The sequence below is a fragment of the Otolemur garnettii genome, unplaced genomic scaffold (genome assembly GCF_000181295.1).
Source record: "Otolemur garnettii isolate 467f Iridium unplaced genomic scaffold, OtoGar3 scaffold00196, whole genome shotgun sequence".
NCBI lineage: Eukaryota > Metazoa > Chordata > Mammalia > Primates > Galagidae > Otolemur > Otolemur garnettii.
Window position 1 is genome coordinate 1,177,107 of NW_003852591.1, and position 23,048 is coordinate 1,200,154.

At 40.6% G+C, this 23,048-nt stretch overlaps 1 protein-coding gene across 10 annotated transcripts in view; it reads left to right on the forward strand.

Moving 5' to 3' along the window:
• The window catches only part of SIPA1L1 (signal induced proliferation associated 1 like 1), a 385,188-nt gene that overhangs the window by 244,044 nt on the left and 118,096 nt on the right, over positions 1-23,048 (forward strand). For all 10 annotated transcript variants that reach the window (XM_023507644.1, XM_012812217.2, XM_023507649.1 and 7 more), the window contains 2 exons: positions 9,277-9,407; positions 15,170-15,358. In XM_023507644.1, the coding sequence (XP_023363412.1) occupies positions 9,277-9,407; positions 15,170-15,358 (320 nt within the window). The remainder of the gene's footprint in view (positions 1-9,276; positions 9,408-15,169; positions 15,359-23,048) is intronic.

Here is a 23,048-nt window from a genome sequence, read left to right on the forward strand (position 1 = left end):
CTATTTTTTGGTTGCAGCCGTCATTGTTGTTTGGCGGGTCCGGGCTGGGGATTCGAACCCGCCACCTTAGGTGTACGTGGCTCGCGCCTTTGCCCGTTGAGCTATAGGCGCCAAGCCGAAAACCAATTTTTTTAATGTTTACCCAGTTTCCTGGGTCCAAGAGACACAGAAGCGACTCCTGTGCTTACCGACCGCCATACGTTTTGCCTCCTCAGAACTCAGGCCCTTTTAGATCTCTTAGTTCAGTGCTAGTTAAGAACATTCATAGTGACACCTGTCCCTACTCCCCAAATACATACTCAGTATAACTCCAGACGCCAGTAGGCCCATCATCCCCTTGTCACAAACTAGTAATAAAAGGGAAAGCCATTCCTTTTCCCGTCTTCTGATGGAACTCCCACCTGTTTATGGGGAGGCCATTCATTTGCACGTGGAGACAGAGAAGGGACTGACAGCTTCTAGGATTCATAGGGACAGTCAGTCAGCAAATACAGGGGCTGTGCCTAATGTCTGGGACACCAAGTGTGGCCTCTGTTCCTGTGAGCACCAGTGACTTCTGCCTTCAATGAGTTTCTGGCTACTTCTAAGGGACTTCATCCCTAATTCTTCAAAAGAATCTCACAGGGGAATACCTCTTGCTGTGATGTCCTTGGTAAGGAGGTACAAAGGATGTTTTAAATACAAAGAAACTGAGTTAGAGACAGGTGTTGCATTGAATTTCTTCCATTTAGATGTTAAATACTCCTTTTATCCTAAGCTGACATTTGAATTAGTATTGATGTTAAAAATAGAGCTGCGTTAATATGGTGCTTTTTAACATATTCTTTAAAGTCATTGACCAAACCAAATGTTTTTTTTATGCTTTAAAAAATATTCCAATTATACAAGTTACGTGTATATTCATTATAGAAAAATTAGAAACTATAAAAAAATTTAAAAGAAAATTGTGAGTGCTAATGATTTTATTTTTAGTTTTAATATATGGATATTCATTTTTAGTGCAGTTTTTATTTTTTTCATGGTTCAATAATTGAGTATACCAATATTTATTTAAAAGTTTTCAACTGTTGCAAATTCAGGTTTTCTCATTTCTTGATATTTACATCTTGTTTACATCAGACGTTCTTGGTTTTGTTTTTGGTTGGGGTTTTTTTCCTCATTGACCCCTATGGCAGTTTGCTAAAGTATAGGGACACTCTTGAGAATGCTGTTTTTAGGTACATAAAATAAAAATAATTGAAATAAGCTGCAGAAATTGTTATTGCATAGTAATATACGTGCAAATTTCTTATTTCATGAAAAGAGACCTTGTTAACTACCACACTTTCAAAGTAGTGATGGGTATAATTTTCAGATATGTGTGCCACAACTATGATGTGATAAATTATGATTTGTATTGGTGTCAAAGTCACATGTATAGCTAATATTACTATAGTTTGTTGCCTATTCATAATTGGTGGAAGTGCTAAATTTTAGTTTGAAGTTGCTAAAAATATAAAATTTTTAATTTCTGTATATAGTAATATTTTTAAAAATCCTGTTTTTTAAAATATAAACAACCATGTTATAGAAAATTTCCCTACATATTTATTTATTTCCATAAGAGAAGAGCCTTGTAAATGGAATGTGAACTTTATAGGAGCCTTGATTTTTGTTGCCGTGTTGCTCTTAAGAAAACTTAGACCAGAGACTTCCCCTGTATGTTTAAGACTATGTAGTTTAACATTCTCTTGACTATTTTGAATGTTTACAGTTTTTATTTTTGAACAATTTGTTATAGGCCAAGAAAAGATACTCTGTTTCTTTGATCCCCAGTGAGGTTGAATTTTTAGAAATATAATTGTTAGCCATTTGTTACAGACTGATTTGACAGCAGCCAATGAAAACATCTCATTATGATTCTGCATTTCATTATCTTCCCTTTAGTTCAAATAGAGTTTTCTTTCTATTTTTTCTTTAATCATTTTGATGTAATATGTTAATGTTAATATAACTTCATAATAAAGTTTACCTATTAATTGGAAGTTAGCGCCTACTAGGGTATGTTTAGTCAGATGCTGTTTTAAATGCCAAAACTCCATCCAATTTTGGCAAGTGGAACATACCACTTTTTAAGAGTTACCTGTAGAAAGACGAATTGGGACCTCAGTTCTATGCACTTTGTAAATGTGGGCAATTACTCTTATGCAATAATAATTATAAGCTTAGCGTAGTGTTCTGGCATGTGGCCAGCCCTGTGTGAATATCCCCATCCATTACTCTGCTGCTTTTGATTATGGTGTAAAATCTTAGGCTGTTTAGTTCTTATAGAACCTCCACCCTTATAATTAGGTTGAGCCCTTCGGGGACCAGAGACTGAGAATTTGCAAGCAGTACACTTCCCAGAAAGAGAGCCTCTTATTACCTCCACTGGGGCGAAGCTATGTTTCATTTTAAAAGCTGAATATATTTCTTCTTCAAAATGTAATTCTCGTATCTTTTGGTCCTGTCCTCTTTCTAACCTATTTATAAGCCATATTAAGATGTAGTAAGTTGCGCAAAAATTATCTGAATGGTTTGAGCCTAGTAGCAGAGATGAGCAATTTTATAGAAACATACTGTGGTGAACGGTCTTCCTGGTTTTATCCAAATTCTCTTTCTAATGAAAATGTTAAACTAATGAGACATTGAGTCAAAGTTCGTGTTGTCAACTGTACTGACAGTGGCACACCTGTAACCAACCAAGGAGACTATTTCTAAGAAAAAGAAGTCTAAAATATTAAAAATGGTGAAAAAAATTAATCCAAACTATTAAAATTGTCCCTTTTCACTCCTTGCTGATACGTAATCAAGTCCAAGTCTGTCTGCTTACAACTTGTATCCCTAACATCCCCTCTGTGCACTGACATGTCTGTCTTTTCTAGAGAAAATGGAAGCGTTTCCTTCTTTTTTCTTTTTAATTTTAAGTAAATTTATTTGAGGTTAATGTGAGGGTCAAAATATTTGATTTTGTTAGGTGGAGTTTGTCTTGTGGTTATGTCCAACACACAAATGGTGTGCCAACCTCCCCACCCCACACCCATTCATGGAGAGCATCCCTCCCCCCGAAACGGAAGAGGGTTCATTACTCCTTTTGTGTAATCAATGAGGGTGATTCTAAGATTGGATTGTGAACACTTTTGTGATTGCAGCATATTTTACCCTACTACTTTCTAGAGCAGTTGTTATTGATCCACAGCGCTGCCCACAGCATCAGAGTGTATCACATCCCTATCAACTACCAGTTTTTCATTTCAGAAATGTTGTTTCTAATAGTGTTAGTCGTGAAGAGAATAGCTAAGTTTTACCTGCTTTGCATCTCTTTGATATGTGTTTATGATGTCTAACTTCCCTATTTAAAAGCACAAATTAACAATCGCAGACAGATCTTTTAAGCCATAAATGACAACTTTACAAATTATTTATAAAAAGTAAAAATGCATTTTTACTGTTGATAATTACATTCAGTCCAGATCATGCTGGTATACTAGGCAAACAAACAACTGAAGTATTATTACATAGCCTGTGGATACGAGCAATCCAAAAATTGCTCCCCTGAAACCCTGTAACTCTCGTAAGTCGGGTTTTCCTTTACTCCTGTACAAGTAAAATGATAGGCTTCAGTTTTTTAGTCTTGTGTTCATTCCCAAATTATAACAAGGTGATTGGACTGTTCCTGATCTAATTGGGAGCTTTGAATTATTTACTGTTTCTCCCAAGAATATGAAATTTTTATTATAATTTTTATATGAATAAATAAAAAATACAGGTATTTATCTAGAATGTTCTAATGAAGAATGTTTTTGTGCCATCCTTTTTAAAACTCAAGTACCAGGATGAATACGAAAACTCCAGGCTAACCGTTTGTTCAGATGTTCAGTGTGAAGGGTAGACGTGGGAGCAGATGAGCCATGTATGGATATAACGTTGCTGTTTCTCCTTTCAACACAGTGAAGCCTTGGCTATAAGCACATCAAGCAGTAATGCATTGTGTGTGATCCGACTAGATAAATAGTTTATCCACTTAGGCTCCAAATTTTATTTGATATTTTATAATGGATAGTTATAGTTTATCCGCTTAGGCACCAAATTTTATTTGTAATAAAATTTTAGAGACTTATGGGAATATAATGTGGATAATGGCTAAGAAAATGAGCTTTGAAATAAGTAGTTAAAGCATTTGAGTCTGGTACTGCTATATACTACTTAAGGCTAAGTGACTTATCCTCTCTAAATTGGAGTTGTTGCATCTGGGAAAAAGAAGGAAATGCCTGCCTGTATGTTCATGGTTGATGTGAATGTTTGAGCGCTTGGCAGAGTGCTTTGACTCTCTGTCTTATCTCACTCTAATATGGTGATTGTTGTGTTGGTGTTTGGCATTCCAGTCATAGTATTTTTGCTGGAGTAATATCTGTATTTCAGCTTCCGTCTTTATCCACCAGCAGCTTTTTGTACAGTGTTTGAGTTTCCAGTTCCTCGTCCCTTCCCCTATTCTTCCTCTGACCTTCTTCATCTAAGTCTTTCTTGGCTTTCCTTTGACCTGCCATGTCTGTAATGCTCTCCTCTGTGTCTCCCCCACATGCATTACCACCACCACAACCATTTTTCTACTCCCAATGAAAGACGTGAATCTGTCTGGAAGAATCCCTGCGGCTGATGGATATCCTCACCAGGCAGAGAGGAGGGAGGTGGCTGGAGGGAAATGCTGCATCTAGGGGAGAGTCTGGCCGTGCTGTGCAGGGGCTGGTCCCAGAGGAAGGGGGGGTGCGGGCCAGTGAAAGGGAAGGACCCTAGTCAGCCCAGCACTGAGGGATATTCCTAAAAGCCTGTTATTTTAATTAAAAAACAAACGAACAAAGAAACACTGAATCATTTGTCTTGAGTTCCAAGTTTAAGAACTCAAAAATTCAAGGTGATTTGCTGAACCAAGCTCTTCTCCAACACTCTGCATTAGGGTTTTGAATTGAATAAACTTGTGTTCATGTGGGAAGAATTTATCTCCATAATCCTCAGGAGCAGAAAAAAAATGGGCAATGGACCAAAAACAAGGCCTTTATAATAAAAATTATTTTTATTCAAGTTGGAAGACTTTTTGAATACATGGAGTTAGATGGTGATAGTAGTGAATTCAATGCAGGAAACTGGACCAGAATCTCCATCTGTGCCTGTGGAACTGAGGAGATGAAAACAAGCTGGAAAAGCTGCTTTGGAAATAATAGTTAGAGCCCTTTTTCAATTAAAAAAAACAAAACAAAAACTTACTGTTTCTGCATAAACACAAATTCAGAAAGATCTTATTAGCATTATCAAACCAGGGATGGATTTATTTGAAGATAGAGTCTGAAGAAAGTTTTAGAAGTTGTTTTATAACTATCCCATCACAGTTCTCCCCACATAAAAATAGGCTACTTTAACAGCTGGGAATATTTACATAAAAAAATAGTCAGATTTTGATGAGGACACACCCCCCACCCCCCAAAAAAAGTTTAAATGATCATTAATTTTATAGTTTTTCTTATTAACAAAGTATTCTTTCTTTTAGTCTTTAATGTTAGTTAATTTTATATGGTATTTTTATTTTTCTCCCAGTAATACTGAAATGTTTGTGCTGAATTATATTTTATACATTTGTATATTTTTGTTTTATCATATTTCTAAATTTTTGTTTTTGAGATACAGTAGATGTTTGGTATCACTAATTTATGGTTTTATGAATTCATGACACTTTAAAATTATTAATATCCATATGCAAAGTAAACGCTCACATTTCATTCCAGTGTTCAGTCCCTCTGTTAGAAGTGGTCACATGACACCTAAAAGCTGGGAAGGTTTAGCCAGATAAAGAGGAGTATTGGAAAGACTATTCCAGGCAGCATTTCCCACATCAGAAAATGCATAGTAAGTTTGAACAACTGACAGAGACGTTCAAGTTAGGTGGTTCTCAGTTGAGATTTTGAAAGTAAGTTCTGAGTTGAGGCTGAAGTGATAGGCTAGAGACAGATTCTAAGGACCTTTGGAAGCCATGAAAAGTATCTGAGAATCTGAGGATTTTAAGCTGAGTAGTGGTTGGTCAGATTTGCATTTTCTAAGGATCCTGCGGCCTCTGTGTGCACAATCTGGGTAAAAACAAACCAGCTTGAAGACCATCACAAACACTCAGACAAGTGATGACCAGGACAAATCAGTAGCCAGGGGAGAGGAAAAGGGGACAGATGGAGAGATATTTAGGAACTAGAATTCACAGGGCATGGCAGTGGGTCTGGCGTGAGCCGCTGTGTGGATGTGGCAGCAGTTGCTGGACTGGAGCTGCAGAACGGCTACATGGGCTCCTCTGGGACAGAGTTCCATTAGGTAGATGCATGGCATGGACGTGGGCACCTTTGAGGTCTGTCAACGTGGAGATGGCAGTTGAAGTTTGGAGTGTGGATGGAATATTTAGATAGGAAAAGGAAGAGAAACTAAGCAAGAACAGCCAGAGTGGAGGTTAGGAAAATCCGAAGAGGGTGATGTCCTAGGGACCAGGAAGTAAGGACAAACGCAGTGACCATCTGTGTTTGATGCCATGGGGAGTGAGCAAGGGAAGAACCACAAACACCATTTGTGTTAATGTTGGTGACCTGTGTGCAATGGAAGTCGGAAGGCACATTCTATTTTTTTTTTTTTTTTGAGACGGAGCCTCAAGCTATCCCCCTGGGTAGAGTGCCATGGCATCACGCTCACAGCAACCTCCATCTCCTGGGCTCAAGCCAGTCTCCTGCGTCAGCCTACCAAGTAGCTGGGACCACAGGCACCCGCCACAACGCCTGGCCATTTTTTGGTTGCAGCCATCATTGTTGTTTGGCGGGCCCGGGCTGGGGATTCGAACCCGCCACCTTAGGTGTATGTGGCTGGCGCCTTAGCCGCTTGAGCCACAGGCGCCGAGCTGGAAGGCACATTCTAAAGGGAGAAATCAGGCTGCTGTTTCAAGAAGTTTCCACTGGAAGAAAGGAAAGAGGTGGTAACTCTTCAGTTCTGAAGGGTGATAGGAGTTTAGACTAAGTGGATATATAAGGGAGATTAAATGATGATGGGAATTAACACGTAGAGGGAGATGTGGAAGATCGTGATCTGGAGAGGTGGAAGGAGCAGAGTCAGGATGGAGAGAAGAGGAAGTGAGAGTTTGGGTGCAGGTGAGTTGGCGTGGGTGAGGAGAAAGTTTGCTTCTGAATGGCTTCTTGATTTCCTTTGTGATAATAGATGTATTGTCTGGTCATTTGCCCAGAGTGAGGAGAAAGGAGGTAGGGGGAGGTTGAGGGAGAATGGGGAATGTTGGCAACACCTGCTGTGGAGAGAGCTGACCAGGGAAAGTTGAGGAAGGGGACAACTTGATGTTACTGGCAGTGAATTGATGGCAGCCCTGTATCTGTGAATTTCTCCAGCAGCTGAGAACAGCCATCCCACCTGAGGTATGTGAGATTGTGTTTGAGGAGTTTCTAGAAAATCAGGTTTCAGCTGAGTCTCTGAGCGTAAGGGACAGGTCCTGAATGCTCATCAGAGATCATGCTCATGGCCAGTGCATCCACCATCCTTCTGTGCTGTTGTATCAAAGTACCCTCTGAAGTCAGTGAAGTGTGTTAAGCTCTTTGCTCCTTCAGTAAGTGGCCCCAGACTGCTGTCCTGTTTTTCTTCAAGTTCTTTTCTGCTTTTTGATACTGTTTCTGTCTCCTCCCTTTCTGTTGCCTGTCTGGTTGTCAGTTGTCCTGATACATTGCTGTCTGCGTGCAAGTTTATCTCAGCCCCACACTCTGGACTTTGTCAACACAGAATTGTCAACACCTCTGATACAAAGCTGTGGGCTTAAAGACCAGACAACCAAGCTTGATTAGAATTGTGTGCAAAGTAAGAGTGAATAATCTGAGTGTGATTCTCATGCGCTGTGCTTTGAGGGTGTATGCGAGTGTTCATACATGAATTTAGGGACTCCTATTAATTCATTTCTCAGCTGTCCATATGAGATGTTTGTTGCTTGTATTCTCATCGTGATTTCCTTATTTTGAATTTCCATGGATCATGTTAATATTCTTAAACAGCCCTCAATATTTATAACTATCTTTTGTAACCATGCCTTGCAAAGTATTTTCATATGTATTACTTGTGAAGTATTTTCATAGTACTTTGAAAAGTATTTTCGTATGCATTACTTAAATTTCAGAACTATGCAATTAGATTTGTGATGCTATTATTATTATTCTCATAGATTTTCAAATACATCTTCTGTATTGAAATAACATGTTCAAATATTCACTTCATACGAGAATAACGTGCCATGTCACAACTTAGTCATTTAGTGATGTCAGATGTAAATGAAATAGAACAATGTGAAAGTGTTTGGGAAGTTCGAAAATTACATCTCTCGCTTTTCATATTTTTCTGTTTTATCAGCTTTCTCTTCTCTATCTCATGGACCTATCAACAATTTTGATTTTTTAAAGATGTATTTAGACCCATAGTAAATATCACTTTTAAACATTTTCTACAAATTAACTTAATTTTGATACTGACCTTTTTGCCAGGAAAAAGGTAAATTCAACACTAGTCACTGGGAGGCTTCCTGCTAAGATTGGGGACCTTAGGCAGTGCGGGATTTGGAGGCCAGGATCCTGGCTCACCAGTCACCTGGCTGCTCTGTGTAGAGCCCAGAGCGCTGGGTCCTGCCTCCCTGGAGCACCTTGGAATTCTCTCCTCTGAGCCCCTTCTCCATCTTACGTGGGCTGCCTGTGAGCAGAGAGTCAGCTCAGTGACTCAGAAACATTCCTTTACCCTCTCTCCAATCCAGGAAAATCTCTTTTAATCTGGGGGAAATCCCTCCCTTTTCAAACTCTATTCTCAGTAGGTTTTTTTTTTTTTTTTTTTTTAACATAAGCTAAAAAGCCCTGACATGAACATTTTGTTAGACGAGGAAGTACACGCAATGTAGCCTGTTCCAATGGTGGAATATAGGGAGAACACAGAAAATCCTTTTCAGAAATAGTAGAGTAGTAATTTGTAGAAAACACAAACACCATAGGCCACCTCCATTCAGCGTTACCTAACCTCTGGAACTAAACCTGTGCTGGCAAGTCTTTGTTTCTATAATTTACTGAAGAATGGTAATATTGGTCAAATGTTTATACTTTACTGCTATGATTTCCAAGTGATGATCTAAAATAACAAGCCTCATGTAACATTTTCTAAGTGTTAGGAAATTTTTTGACTCCGTTTTGTCTTCTTTTACCTAAGAACACTGGAACTATTTTGGGGCTGATGAGAATCTTGGTCCAGTGGCTGTGAGCATTCGAAGAGAGAAACCAGAAGAAATGAAAGAAAATGGATCTCCATACAACTACCGAATAATTTTTAGAACTAGTGAGGTAAGTTGCAAATGAGAGAGGTTTGAGGCTTAACTGAAGTGGGGGAAGAGGCTTGGCACTAGCAGAGCCGTTCGTGTGATAGCACGTGGTTCCAGGTGTCTTTGGCCAACCCAAGGCCCTTTTCATTCATTGATGGAGGTGGATCCTAATCTGTGCTTCCCATGTAGCTCTGGATACATGCAATAAATGAATGGGAGTTTTGACCCAGGGAAAGATATGTCTATTTGTTGCTAGACGAAGAGGGTCCATTCACCTGTCACTCCCTAGCCAATCTGCAGAGATGGGGTTTCAGGTCCCACAAGCTTTATTGGTCAGAAGGCCAGGGATTCTGGAGAGCACTGAGCGTAGCCTCTCAATTCTGTTCTGCCTCGGTTACAATTCTAATAATTTTTATAATGAAATACAAGGAAACCAACCTAGAAAATTTTAACTTTGTCTTATAGGAAGTAACATGAAAGTAGTCTCCTTTCTAACAGTGCAAAATGTTTAAACAATAAAAAGGTGATTTTACTTTAAAAAAAAAATCTAAGAGAATCATCAGAGAAAACATATCATTAAAGTAACCTGTACCACTACAACAAAACCTGTTGTCTCTGTGTGACTACCCCTCAGAGTCTCCTGCAATGAACACCCTCACGAGCATAGTGAAACCTTAACTTGATAATCACAGAAGGTGTGGGGAAGGCTGAGCGGGCTGGGTCAGCTGTCCTGCTTCAGCTCAGCTTCTCAGACTCCACCTTGCATCCACTTTTCTGGCTTCATATCAAGTACCGGCCCAAGGAAATTGAAGCCTTCAGAAGTCCAGGACATCCCACTGCATCTCCTGCTTGGGCCAGCCGGAGGCACCGAGCCACCTGAGGAGCCAGGGTACAGATAAGAGGGGCCACTGAAGACTTAATCTGCTCTTCTGAGCTGTCAATTCGGTCCTTTCTTGATCAAAGAAGAGGGAAGATGACCCAGCTTACAATCTGGACCTACTCACTGAGACCTAGAGTGTAGCCCATTTGAACCAGGCACTGTCTAACTGTGATGAAACAGGCTCTGAGAGCCCTTTAGGAATCAAAATATGCATAATTATGTGAGTCTTTATTTTAAAATGAAACTTGGGTTAAAAAAGAAGTCAAAAAATCAAGAAAATAACCTACAGGGTATTTTTTTTTTAACTCAAGAGCAAGTTTGGGACTAGGAGTTTCTTCAAGTTTTTTCTAAGCATCTATAATTGGGCCAGTTATCAATTTATTGTGTCTCAGCTCCTAATTCAGTTTAGGATTTTTGTTATGCATTAAGCCTGATACTCCCCTGAGCTATCTAGAAAATAATGGTTTTGAAACTAGTTTAAATAGGGCACTTGGCTTCATTCCCCCTATTGAATGCAAAGCAAATTTCAGGGTTTATCTTCACTTAGTAATTGTCCCTAAGCTTGAACTCAGGGGAAATTAAAAATAGGCTTTTTAAAGGCAAGACTTTAATATCTACTGAGTTATTTATAGTGGCCAGAGAGAAATGGACTAACGTGCTCTTACGTACGTTTTCTCCCCGTCAGAGCTAATGGTTAAGGAGTGGAAAGTCTCCTGCGAGCATCTGGGTGTGTGTGTAGGGAGTTGCTGTGTCTTGACTCCCAGGTCCTACCAGATTCCTGTTACCCTCAGTTACCTTATTTCTCAGTGTTTTTGTCTGTCTTGTTCTTTTCTTTTTTCCTTCCCAAGACCACTCTCATTGAAGTCCCTGTCATATTTTTCCTTTTCTATGATGTTTTTATCCATTTAAATTCATCTGGCAGGGTGTAGTGTCTTGTGCCTATAATCATGGCACTCTGGGAAGCCAAGGCAGGAGGATCGCTTGAACTCAGGAGTTTGAGACCCGCCTGAGCAAGAGTGAGACCCTGTCCTTACTAAAAGTAGAACAATTAGCCAGGTGTTGTGGCAGGCTCCTGTAGTCCCAGCTATTCAGGATGCTGAGGCAGGAGGATCTCTTGACCCAAGGAATTTGAGGTTGCAGTGAGTTAGGCTGACACCAAGGCACTCCAGCCTAGGCAGCAGGGTGAGATTCTGCCTCCCCCCTCCGCCAAAAAAAAATTCATCTTCTTGCCACATGCCACTTGCGTCCTTCACGCTAGAGGCTAAGGTTTTTTAAGGCTGCTCTTTCTTTGTTGGATCCTGCCATTGGTTCCAGGAGCTTCCCTACTCAGCGTGCCTTGCAAGTGGGCCCTCCACATCCCACCCAGCCTCTCTGTGCAACATTAAAGTCTGCTCTGAGTCCTGCTGTGGTCTGTGAACCACACAACTTCATCCTTTCCCACCTCTGTCCTCTCCCCTCTCGCCGTCCAGGCCCAAAGTGCTCTACTTGTGCCTCCCTCCGGTTCTCTGGTCACAGGGCTCTGTCTTTTTCCTGGGGACTCATTACAGTCAGCTGCGTCCCTTGGGTCTGTTTCCTTAGCCGCTGGATTAACCAAAGGTTCAAGTCAGATGTCCATTACCACTGGTTGTTAGGTTCAGTTGTTGGGTTCATGGCAATCTTACTATTCTTTTGCTCAGGCCATAGATAGATCATTGAAGTCTCACTTCACTCATCTCTCTCTTGCCCCCCAGATCTGGCCTGTCATCCACACTTATTGATTTTTGTCTTCAAAATACATCTGTAACTCAACCACTTCTCCCACACCCTCCGCCTAGGCCTAATCCTAGCCTTGCTCTGAGAACTGGCCTCTTTGCTTCTGCCCGGCAGGCGTCCTTTGGAAATATAATCCAGATCTTGCCATAACTCAGTTCAAAGTCCACCATGTTGTCTCTATATCCCTGTGAGAAAAAGCCAGTGACCCTGTTGTCCTGGGAGACTGTGTACACCTACGCCCCAGTTCTCCTTCCCATCTCCTCTGGTAAGGCCTCCTGGCTCCCTTTCTAACAGCCGGGGGTGCCTCTTTCTCCTCTCTGCCCCAGGGCTCTGATGCTCCTGGAAACGCCCCTCTCTGGTTCTCCCCCAGGCATCTCCTGCCTCCTTTCCTTCTGGCCTTCACTTCTAAATCGCAGGGACCTGCCTTAGCTACAGGATCTAGTTTCTACTCCCTTGCCATTTTGTATCCAATTCAGTGCTATATTTTCATTGAAATTAACACTGTCTTATACAACTTACAGAAGTTCTACTGTATTATGTACTTACTTTGTTAGCTTTTATCCCCCTCCCTAGGAAGTAAACCCGAAGTAGTGTTTACCTTTGAGCTCTTCCCTTATCCTGTGCCTGACTCCAGAAGCATCACCTTCCCTCCACCTGCCTCCTTCCCTCCCTCCCTCTCTCTCTTCTCCCCATTTCCTCCCTCCCTTGCTCCTTCCTTTCCTCCCTCTAATGTTTATTTAATTGCCACTAGCTTTTGTGTAATTTTCTTCCAGTAAAAATTAATCCTTAAATGTGGTTAAATTGTCATATTTTTCATAAGGGTTTTGATAGAAATGCTGCTGGATGTTGGTCCCTGTTTCTAGCTCCTGGACTTTGTGGGACAGTTACCTCACTGTTTCTGTTGGACCAGTTTATAGATATATAATGAAATAAGATGTAATTTGTATCAGGGGTTTCTCCTGTTACTTATTTTTCCCACTGATAAATACATCAAGGAAAAAGAAAACAAGGTCATTACAGTGACACCGCAGTGGCTACTGTAAATGGCATCAAGATAACAGAAATACAAACAAATGTCCTTCATTTTAGACATTAACATCGCAAAGCATCCACAGAAGAAGACCTTACATACATTTGTAGGCCTGACAGTTTACTTATGAACAGAACTTGTGGCATTTGTTTTTTGTTTTTTTTTTTGAGACAGTCTTACTTTGTCACTCTTGGTAGAGTGCTGTGGCGTCACAGCTCACAGTAACCTCCAACTCCTGGGTTTAGGCCATTCTCTTGCCTCAGCCTCCTGAGTAGCTGGGACTACAGGCACCCGCCACAACGCCCGGCTATTTTTTGTTGCAGTTTGGTCAGGGCTGGGTTGGACCCTGCCACCCTGGGTATATGGGGCCTGGCCCTACTCACTGAGCCACAGGCGCCGCCTGTGCCATGTGTTTTTAAGCATAGGAACACAAGTACTTATGAGGACTCACTTCTCGTTTCTGGAAGTCATTAACAAAAATATCAGTAACGCTGGAGATTCGGATGTGAAAAATGAGTCACCCAGTTCCCGTCTGCTTTGGCTTTCCTGAAGTCAGCCGCTATCCTTCTGTGCCTTGGTTATCAGGCTCATTCCTTCCTGAGAGAACCGCACCTTGGGACAGCGAACCACAAGGCTAGGGGTATTCTCGATCTGCAAGCAAAGACCAGAAGCGGCAGTCATCACGGTTCGGGCCTTCTGCTCTCCCCGCTCTGCCAACCCCCTCACTTTCCACCCCACCTGGCCTTCTCCTGAGGCCCAGCTGTAACAATCCCTCTTTCCCATTCACACCCTGGTTTGTTCTGTCTCCAAATCTTTGCCCCTGTTCTGATGTTTTCTTTTCATAGAAATTATTCCTGTATTTCATAGCCCTTTTTTAATGCCACCTCTTCCACTGGGGCCTTTCTGTATGCCTGGAACCACTTGATCCTTCTCTGCCCCAGACCCTCTCAGGACCTCACCTTGTCCTGCCTCCCCCAGTGCGCGTCCCTCCCACTGCCCTGTGCATTTCTGACCTCGGCCTCTCACACACCACAAGTCCCTCAATGTGAGCCCCTCTCCCCGACTGGCTCTGGTAACTCTCATGCAGCATAATGCCCAATAGCCTGTTTGATGGGTTTTTCTTATGTGGCTGTACAGTATTTAAATTATGTTAACAGGGCAGTGCCTGTGGCTCAAAGGAGTAGGGCGCCAGCCCCATATACCAGAGGTGGCAGTTCAAACCCAGCCCCGGCCAAAAACTGCAAATATATATATATAAATAAAAACATTATGTTAACAATCTTGTAGCATGGAAAATTTTAATAATTAAAACTACTTTAGGCTTCGTGTCTGATTAACTTTGCTCTGACAAATCATAACACAGGGAAATGCTTTTGCTTAAGGTTTTAACAGAAGGTATTTTAAGAATGGAAGGTATTTTAAGAAATAAGGGAAAATCTACAGTGATTTTAAGTGTTGTTGCCTGCGCTGCTGTGCTAACTATGATCACTGTCTTATTGTGGCAGCATTTGGGTCTGAATAGTTTATGCTTGTCAGCTATGCACTATGAAATTTGAAACTTTATCCTGCCCTGACCTCTTGTAATTCAAAAAGGTATAATATCCAAATTCTGAGTCCTTATCCTTCAGATACTGTGCTGGGATGCCTCCTTAATTTCCTGGTTATGTGCTTGGGGCATTACATAGCCATGTAGAGACCTAGGTGTTTAGTGATCTCTTTAAGGAAATGCTGTATGTGGCATTTAATATCATCAGAACGCTTTGAGTGCCTTTGGACTTGCCTAGCTCTTCTTGAAGTATGGGCCTTGATTTTCATATATAGTTGAACTTATATAAGTTGACCCAAAGGGACTGCAACAAACTGGTCAACACAAGGAAGTGGTCAGCAGAAGGAATTTGGCCCATTGTACGGACAGGTACATATGGTGCACGTCTGGTCCGGGAAAATGAGGTCAGTTCAAGGAGGAGGTCAGTGTAGGGAGGTGCTCTACTGATACAACCAGTGGAAAGTCATTCCCCAGGCCCATAAGGAGCCCACAGTCTAGGCCTGCAGTGCCAGTGACATGCACTCAGTCTTGTTGCGTCCTGGAGAAGCCTCACCACAGCCCCTGTGTCTCTTCCAGCTCATGACTCTCAGAGGCTCAGTCTTGGAGGACGCCATTCCCTCTACAGCCAAGCACTCGACAGCCAGGGGACTGCCCCTGAAGGAAGTGCTGGAGCACGTGATTCCCGAGCTCAACGTCCAGTGCCTGCGGTTGGCCTTCAACACCCCCAAGGTCACAGAGCAACTCATGAAACTGGATGAACAGGGGGTGAGTTTGGCTTTCAGAGGAGAACGTTCTTGCTGCTCAGATTTTCTGCTAACCTTCCAGGCCTTAATGGTTTTGTTGGATGGGGAAAACTGATACCATTTACTGTAAAAAATACTTTTCCTTGCAGTTACACATTTTCTTTTTTTAACTCTTTGAACATGTCTTATCGGATGACTTTATCTGTTAGAAGGTGATCAGTAATGTACTTAAACTATGTTCAGCTCTTTTGATAATCTTCCATATGTGCAGTGGATTTTTCAAGTATCTGGGAATAAGTTGTAGCATAATAATACAGTCCAGTAATAATGATATTATATTAATAACCATACAGTAATATTGTTACTGTATTGTAATAATAACAATACAGTAAGTGCTGGACCAGGGTTCAAACAGTCTGAGTCAGAGCCTGTGCTGTTAGCCACAGTAACATACTTTCTTAAAAGCTTAGAAGCTTGGAATTTTAAAGTCTGTAGTACCAGCAGAGATAAATTTTAGCTAAGATTTTTAAATATAAAATTTTAAAATTTAGGTTCTGATCAGTAACAAAGTTAAAATGCTCAAGATTGTCTACCTAAATATGGGAGCCCTTTAATCAAGATGCAGGTGTGTGATCAGTTAATTAATCCATATAGAGGATCAGTTAATTAATCCATGTAGAGGCAGCAGAAGAGAAGGAAAAGTTATGGTCTGAAAAATTCACCATCCAGAGAGTGTTATCCACATGCTTCTCTGAGTAATTGGATCATATGGGCTAATCTTATAGATATTATCCTTACATATTCATACTTTAATTGTTTCTTTTAGAGTTTCAACCATATTGCATCCTAGCAGTAGATGACAGTTTTAACATTGCATATAAAAAAATTCCTACAAAAATAAAATTGGTCTGGGTATTGAATGTCACTGTGTGAATAAATTTTGATAATATTTTCTTAACAAAAATTCTAATTTTATTACAATGAATGGAAGTCCAGAAAATCAGTTTCAGTGTATGTTCTTTTAATTCAACCATTGAGAATATATACTAAACAATAGTTGTTTGAACCATGTTACATTAAAAATTAATACCCCAGTTGGAGATGATGGGATTTTTGGTACGTTTCGTACCCTCTGTTAGTTATTGTAAAATATTGAACTGCAGATGGTGCTAATCTGTGATGAACGCTGTAAGGGCCGATTCCATATAAGGAAAGATGAGAACGCTGTAATGAATTGAGCTTAAATTTATTTGATTCACAAAACTGGCCATTTATTCTGAAATTATGGCTTTCCTATTCTCGGAGGATATTAAAATGCTGCTCTCTTCATAAATTCTTAATGGTAATATATGATAGTTTTCTTTAATGTCTTTCATAGACAAGGTTTAAATTTGGCAATCAGAATCAGTCTCTGCCAATTTATTTTGGAAATAAATGCCTTAAATATGTTATCCCACTTAACAGGGCTTTCATGATTGCATAGTTTTTCTAGGCAACAGACTCTGGAAGCTTAAAGCGTGCTATTCTGTATGAGCAGCTCCACGTCGGGACTGAAGGGCATCGGCACTTGGCCTCTGCCTGTTCCGTCTCCACACACAGCGTTCAATGCCAGGATCGTACTGATAGAAAACAGATGACATGCATATTTAGGCTTCTAGTCTGGGGAGTAATTTTTTTGGTAGGAGATCTCATTAATGCCTTGGAATTATTTTGAGAAACTGATTATTTTAGTGCCCTTACAAATACAGATTTTAAAAAGGAAATGCTTATAAGTGCAATGAATTACGCATATGAATCATTGCAAAACATTTTTAGTTTCCATCTGTGTCGTCATATTTTAAAATTTCCAGCTTTGTATATCTTTATATTTAAAGGGATTCATAATGCGATGCCAGGGAACTGGACTCACTAAAAGGAGCTTTAAATCTCCCTTTACATTTTATTTAAATGATTCCTTTAATATCTTTTCTATTCTTATTAAATGACTTACATAATTATGCCCGGAAAAAGAAAACACAATTTGTTTGCTATCCTGTGGCATTTTGCCTTTCAGATCTCAGTGCTTTATTTCCTCATTTTACCACTGGGGAAGGCTACAATGAACAGAAAAACAAATTAAAATTTTATCTGTAAGATAAAAAAGAAAGCATTGCACAAAAATCTAATAATTTGTTTTTCATTTGACTTGACAGTGACATATGGGGAGCTGAATTAGGCATTTCAGTTCCTGCAGAAATTCACTTTGGGAAATGAATATGTGCTTTGTGGCTTATCTGAGCTTTCACAGTCTCTTTTTTGATGCTTTTTTCGGTCGTTCGCTATTCATTGGCGTTCCTGTTTGTTGTTAAAAAAAAAAAGGGTAATGAGATGATGAAACTAACCTCCCGTATTTTCACATTGGCAAGAATTTAGAGCACTTTGTGCCCGAGAAGATTTGTATCAACTCTGGATTTAGTTGACCCATCGTGGTTCTTGATCTTCATTTACAGTGTTAGATAATTGGGTGTCTATCTCGTGATAAAGACAAATTAGGCAGATACATGGTTCATTATTGTGACATTCTAATCACTTTACTGGCATCATCGATTTAATCCTCACAGCTCTTGTAGGAGGTTCAATTATTGGCCTATTTTGTATTTAAGGGTATTAGGCTTATAGAAGTTCTCCATACCATTTTTATCCGCTCTCATCTCTTAGTATGGGTAGAACTACTTTTCTTTTTTAAGATTTGCAAGTTCCCTGTACTTTTGCATACCTTGAATTATTTTAATCCTTAAAACTACCCTATAAAATATTAAGAATTTCATTATCTAGCAGATTAACTAATAATATGGCCAGTTGTGTTACTTTTAAATTTGCCATGTCAGAGCTAGTTTTCTTCAACAGTCATTAAATATCTCATTTACTGTGTGCAAGGTGAATGAAAAGTTACTGCATTAAGCCCCGGTTTAGGGAGTTCACATACGTAGAGCACTTAATACAATGCTAGGGACACAGTAACTGAAGAAATATTAGCTGTTGCTGGGCACAGTGGCTCACCCCTGTCATCCGGGGACTCCAAGGCTGAGGCAGGAGAATCACTTACGCCAGGAGTTTGAGGCTGCAGTGAGCTGTGAGTACATCACTGTACTCTAGCCTGGGTGACAGAGACCCTTTCCCTAACAAGGAAGGAAGGGAGAGAATGAAAGGAAGAGACATAAGGTGGAAGAAAGGAAAAGAAATATTAAAGTGTTGATAATAACAATAACTTGTTAGTAGCCCCTTGTGTGCGTTTTCTCATTTAATCTTTATAAACATCCATTGAGAGAGCACCTATTAATCAGTGATATATTCACTTATTTTCACAAGTAAGCATGTCTGTTTCAAATTCAACATATAGACCAGGCACAGTGGCTCACACCTGTAATCCTAGCACTCTGGAAGGCCAAGGCCAGGTGGATTTCTTGAGCTCATGAGTTCGAGACCAACCTGAGCAAGAGTGGGACCTCATCTCTACTAAAAATAGAAAAACTAGCCAGGTGTTGTGAAAGTGAAAGCAAGAGGATCTCTTGAGCCCAGAAGTTTGAGGTTGCTGTGAGTGGACTGACAGCAGGGCACTCCCGCCTGGGCCACAGAGTGAGACTCTATCTCAAAACACCCGCCCCCCACCAACCCACCAAATCCAACGGAGGTCTTTTGAGTATGAGTCTTGCAGATTATTGAATACTATAGAGAATAAATAAGCTGGTAAGACACAGTCCTTATCCATGAAGGAAACGAGGCCGTACATTTCTGTAATGGATGTCAGGGTTAATATAATGGGTATAATAAAATAATTGCAAACAAAGAGCAATGGGTGGAGAAGCCATACCTGGCTAACCGGATCAGAATGCGATGGGCCTTGGAGGGAAAGAGGATTTCTTCAGGCCGGACAATAAGCAGTAGGATGGTCCAGACTGAGAACAGTAAGAACAGAGCGCAGGAGGACACAGCCAGCAGTGTGTCCATGGAGACGGCAAGCAGTCCAGCTGACAGTAGTGTGAGCCTTAAAACTACCCTGTAAGGTATTGTCAGGGAGTAATAAAAATAGACGATTTTTATTGAGCAGTGACTAAGCCAGGCACTGTGTGAACCAGTTTACATGAATTATTTTAATTATGCCTCAGCAAGTCTTGATGTATGTACTGTTATTGTTCCTGTTCTTAGACACTGTTCTGTAGCACCGAGGCACAAAGAGACTGATCACAATTGGGTTCTTTGGAAGCGGCTCTTAAATGCAGCCACTCAGACTCCAGAGCCTGCTTTCTTTCTTTTTTTTTTTTTGGCTGGGGCTGGGTTTGAACCCACCACCTCCGGCATGTGGGGCAGGGCCGGTGCCCTACTCCTTTGAGCCACAGGAGCTGTTCTAGAGTCTGCTCTCTTAACCAACACGCTCTCCACACCACTCTCCTTTCCCTCCCAGTGAGTGGGACAAAAGCTAGAAAGTTGGGTCCACACCTTACTGCTGCAGACTTTAGTGCCCAATATTCAGTTTTACTTGTTAATAAATATTTAAAGTATAATTTCCAGTTTGCAGTAGAGAAAATTGGTAGTCCTGTTTTCATCAGGAAATGTCAGGTTTCACGAACACAGTAGCCACGTTGCCTAAATGAGCATCTCCGGATAGTAGATGTGTGTTCTGTTTTTGTTTGTTTGTTTTTTCGCAGTTTTTGGCCGGGGCTGGGTTGGAACCCACCACCTCCAGCATATGGGGCGGAGGTCCTACTCCTTGAGCCACAGGCACTGCCCAGCATCTCCAGATGTTAAAAATGCAGAGAAATGAAAATGTTTGTTGGGTTCTCAATTTTTTTGTAAAAGTCACCCTTCAAGCTACTGAAGTTCGAGTACAGGGGAAAGTAATCATATTTAATTAATGTGTGCAGTCTGCCTCTCAAGGATGTATGTAAGGAAACAAGCAAGGTTTCTGTGGTAATGAATCGCACTGACCCTTCCACTGGGGCGGGAATGAAATTCTCTGCTGACTTAGCCTATTCATTGCCATGTTGCATTATTTCATTGTGAGGATAAATGAGTTTGACCAGCCACTTTCTTTTGATTCAGGCAGCTAGTTTTGAAAAATGGTCCATGGGGGGATATATTTTTCCAAAACCAATTTCCTATAAGTGAAGTTTTGGCAGAACAATTGCCATTCTTAGAATTTTACTCTTCACTTAGATTATGATACACGTATTCGCCAATGTGCATTTAGAGTTCACATGGCTCCCAGACCGGTTGCAGACAGCTCATGGACCCGTATGTGCTTTGTCAGCAGGGAGATGTTTGTGCCAGCGTCAGAGCAGGGGAAGAAGGCCGTGCACCGTAGCTTTGCCTGCTTGCTACACAAGTCGTGATGCTCTGCACTGGTCATTCCCTGTCCTTTTTCCTGGCTGATGCTGGAATGGGTGACAGGATGGAGGCCCTTCCAGTGAGGAGTTTCTGTGGTGTTTACAGTTTGTAGGGATGGAGCCCAGCAAGGCGAAGAAACGCGGGCATTGAGGATTCTTTGGTTCACCATCCAAAAAGAGACAGTGACTGAGGCAGAGATTTCTGTCTGCATAGTATTATACTGTGGGTTGGGTTTAAAATTCTACTTTAAGATAAAAAGTGAAACTAGTTTTCTTTCCCGTAAGACTTAACCTTCAATAGGTAACAGTTTGAAATGATCCAGAAATTACAGTAGTATGACTGCGTTTATATTGAAGGGTCCTGTTTCCACCCATTTCTATTCCCCTCCTCTCCACTTTCCCAGTGTTTATGTAGGTTCTTTATTAGGTTCTTACGTGTTCCTGTATTTCTGTGTGTGCACACCACCAAATATGCATGTGCAGTTTTGTTCCCACCCTTTCTTATATGAAATACTACATAGCATGCTGTTGAGTTTGTTTACTTGGCGATGGATTTCGGAGACCTTTCTGTGTCAGTGCATACAAAGGTTTCCTATTGTTTTACTGCTGCATTGTGTTACTGTACCATAGTTTTTCCATCAGTTTCTCTATTGATGGGCATTTGTGTTGATTTCAAAGCTTTTCTATTATGGTGTTGCAATTAAAGAGTTTTTGCCTATGTAATTGAAATTCATGTAAATGTCAAGACAATCAGGTATATTTATTATCAATTTAATACCCAATAAAAGCCCTTTATTTTTGTAAGAATATTTCCTTTACATTATGCAAAAAATAAAAATAGACTATTTTTATTTACTTAAGTACCATATTATTTACTTAAGTACCATACTTATTTACTTAAGTACCATATACTTACATATAAATAATTTTGAAAGTATCTCTGTCAGATTTTTTTTTTTTTTTTTACAATTTTTCTACCCGGTATCCATATGTCATTTTTGAAAAATGGATGGGTTTTTGTTAGTAATTCCCAATGAGGATAAATTTTTTAACTAGCATTTTTTGCTCTCCACACTGAATGTGTTCAGTTTCTTTTTCATTCTTTTTGGAGAGAATATAGAAACTCATCTTCAGGAGGAAGTTAAGAGAGTTACGTTTATAAAGGGCAAACCAGGGCGGATACTATCAGTATGAATCATGAGAACTTTGGGGAAAAAAATGACCAAGGTCTTTATTTTTGGTAATGGCAGATTTGCTTATTGAAGATCAGCTCACATGCTGAGAATAACCAGAAATGCTCTTTTTAACTAAGTTTGGATTTGGATTTTAGAAATATGGAGTAAATGTATATTTTCCTATTGTATCTGCTGAGTACAACCAACAACCCCTGGACACTATGTATAAAGAAAATATAAAGTGAAATCTTGAAAGGTGGAGCAAAAAAACAGACCAGCTGGAGACCTTGGAGTCTGGGGAATGGTACAGCTGTGCAGTCCCTGGGTTGTCTTTTAGCTGTGGATCCCAGTCTTGGGCTCAAGAAGCTGGCACCTGGAAATGCCAATGTGCCCAGACAAGAAAAGTTTCCCCAGAATCTTCTCTTTTTAGCCAAAAGATTCACAAAAAGGTTAATCTTGGAAAGAGAGAAAAATTTAAAACAAGAACCACTCTGCTCTAACTGAACACCACAGAATCCCCCACAGCCTTGCTGAGGTATTGTTAAAGAATCTTAAGTCAGGAGCTGGGGCCCTTGTCCCCATGGAGTGGTCATGAGGTCTGTCCCCTCTCAAGAGCCCTGGTGGAGAGTGTGGGCGCTCAGCATACTCAGCAGCGGCATCTCCTCACCTCGCTGTCAGTGACACCATGTGGGCAGCAGTGGTCACACACCCTGTCCCCTGTCCCCTCCCAACCAGCGTGGGAGCAGCAAAGCCCCAGCAGGGAGTTGGAACTGCCAGCCTCCTGGAAATCACAGGGTGCCCCTTTCCCTGAGGTGTCAGTGGAGACCAGTGAGGACCCTGACTTCCAGCTCCACCTGGCAGTGTCCTTGTGTCCCATACCGAGTGGTAATAGAGGAGGTCTGCAAAATACAGGATTAAAAAACCAGAAGTCTTATCTCTTAGTATCTTAAATGTCCAGGTTTGAATGTCAAATCACTCATACCAATAACTGGGAATATGTCAACTTGAGAGAAGATTGAACCAACACGTGCCAACACTGAGATGACGTAGATGTTATAATTATCGAACTATGATTTCATAACACCTGTCATACAGATGCTTCAGTGAGCAATTTCAGAATGGTTTTTAAAAATGAAAAAATAGAAAGTCTTAGCAAAGAAACAGATATTATTAA